This window comes from Empidonax traillii, unplaced genomic scaffold (genome assembly GCF_003031625.1).
Source record: "Empidonax traillii isolate 1590-97213 ecotype Southwest subspecies unplaced genomic scaffold, ASM303162v1 scaffold6856:size5593, whole genome shotgun sequence".
Classification (NCBI taxonomy): domain Eukaryota; kingdom Metazoa; phylum Chordata; class Aves; order Passeriformes; family Tyrannidae; genus Empidonax; species Empidonax traillii.
Genome location: NW_020962049.1, coordinates 1 through 1,388, shown reverse-complemented (window position 1 = coordinate 1,388; position 1,388 = coordinate 1). Strand labels below are relative to the sequence as shown.

General features: G+C 63.5%; 1 protein-coding gene across 1 annotated transcript; it reads right to left on the bottom strand.

Moving 5' to 3' along the window:
* Positions 1-14: 14 nt before the first annotated feature.
* LOC114073533 lies at positions 15-1,299 on the bottom strand (the record flags this gene model as incomplete). Its single annotated transcript, XM_027911268.1, has 2 exons — positions 739-1,299; positions 15-576 (listed from the first exon to the last, which is right to left on the bottom strand). Coding segments are annotated over exons 1-2 (1,123 nt in total), but the record flags the coding sequence as incomplete, so codon positions are not given.
* Between the last annotated feature and the right edge of the window lie 89 nt (positions 1,300-1,388).

Below are 1,388 nucleotides of genomic sequence, written 5' to 3'. Positions count from 1 at the left end.
GTCCCAGGGCACACGTGGCTCCCGTTGCACGCTCAGCTCCCGTTGCACACTCAGGTCCCCGTCCCAGGGCACACGTGGCTCCCGTTGCACACTCAGCTCCCGTTGCACACTCAGGTCCACACCCCATTGCACACGGGGGTCCCACTGCACGCTCAGCTGCCGCTGCCCCTCCTGTTGCACGCTCATTCTCCTTTGCACGCTCACGGCCGGGTCCCGCCCCACGGGGGGCTCCCACTGCACGCTCAGCTTCCTTTGCACACCCACGCCCGGCTGCACACCCAGCCCCTGCTGCAGATCCAGCTCCCGTTGCACACTCAGCTCCTGTTGCACACCCAGCTCCCGTTGCACACTCAGCCCCCGCTGCAGATCCAGCTCCCGTTGCACACTCAGCTCCCGTTGCACACTCAGCTCCCGTTGCACACTCAGGTCTTGCCCCACGATCACCCCCACGTCCTGTTGCACGCCCACGTCCGTGTCCTGCTGCACGCTCAGCTCCCGTTGCACGCTCAGGTCCCTTCCCACGATCGCATCCACGTCGTGTTGCACACTCAGGTCCATGTCCTGTTGCACACTCAGGTCTTGTCCCACGATCATATCCAGGTCCTGCTGCACACTCAGCCCCCGCTGCAGGTTCAGTTCCTGTTGCACACTCAGCTCCCGTTGCACACTCAGCTCCACGTCCCGTGGCAGGCTCAGTTCCCGTTGCACACTCAGTCCCTGTTGCACTCTCAGGTCCATGTCCTGTTGCACACTCAGCTCCCGTTGCACACTCAGTTCCCGTTGCACACTCAGGTCCACATCCCGTGGCAGGCTCAGCTCCCGTTGCACACTCAGTCCCTGTTGCACTCTCAGGTCCATGTCCTGTTGCACACTCAGTTCCCGTTGCACTCTCAGGTCCATGTCCCGTGGCAGGCTCAGCTCCCGTTGCACACTCAGTCCCTGTTGCACACTCAGGTCCATGTCCCGTTGCACACTCAGTCCCTGTTGCACTCTCAGGTCCACGTCCCGTGGCAGGCTCAGCTCCCGTTGCACACTCAGTTCCCGTTGCACACTCAGTTCCCTTTGCACACTCAGGTCCACGTCCCGGGGCAGGCTCAGCTCCCGTTGCACACTCAGCTCCCGTTGCACACTCAGTTCCCGTTGCACACTCAGGTCCATGTCCCGTTGCACACTCAGTTCCCGTTGCACACTCAGGTCCACGTCCCGGGGCAGGCTCAGCTCCCGTTGCACACTCAGCGCTCGCTGCAGGCTCAGTTCCCGTTGCACACTCAGCCCCCGTTGCACACCCATCAGGTCCATGTCCCGTGGCACGCTCAGCTCCCGTGGCACGCTCAGCTCCGGTCCCGCGGTCGTGTCCAGGTCCCACGGCGCCGCCACCTTCCCCCTCT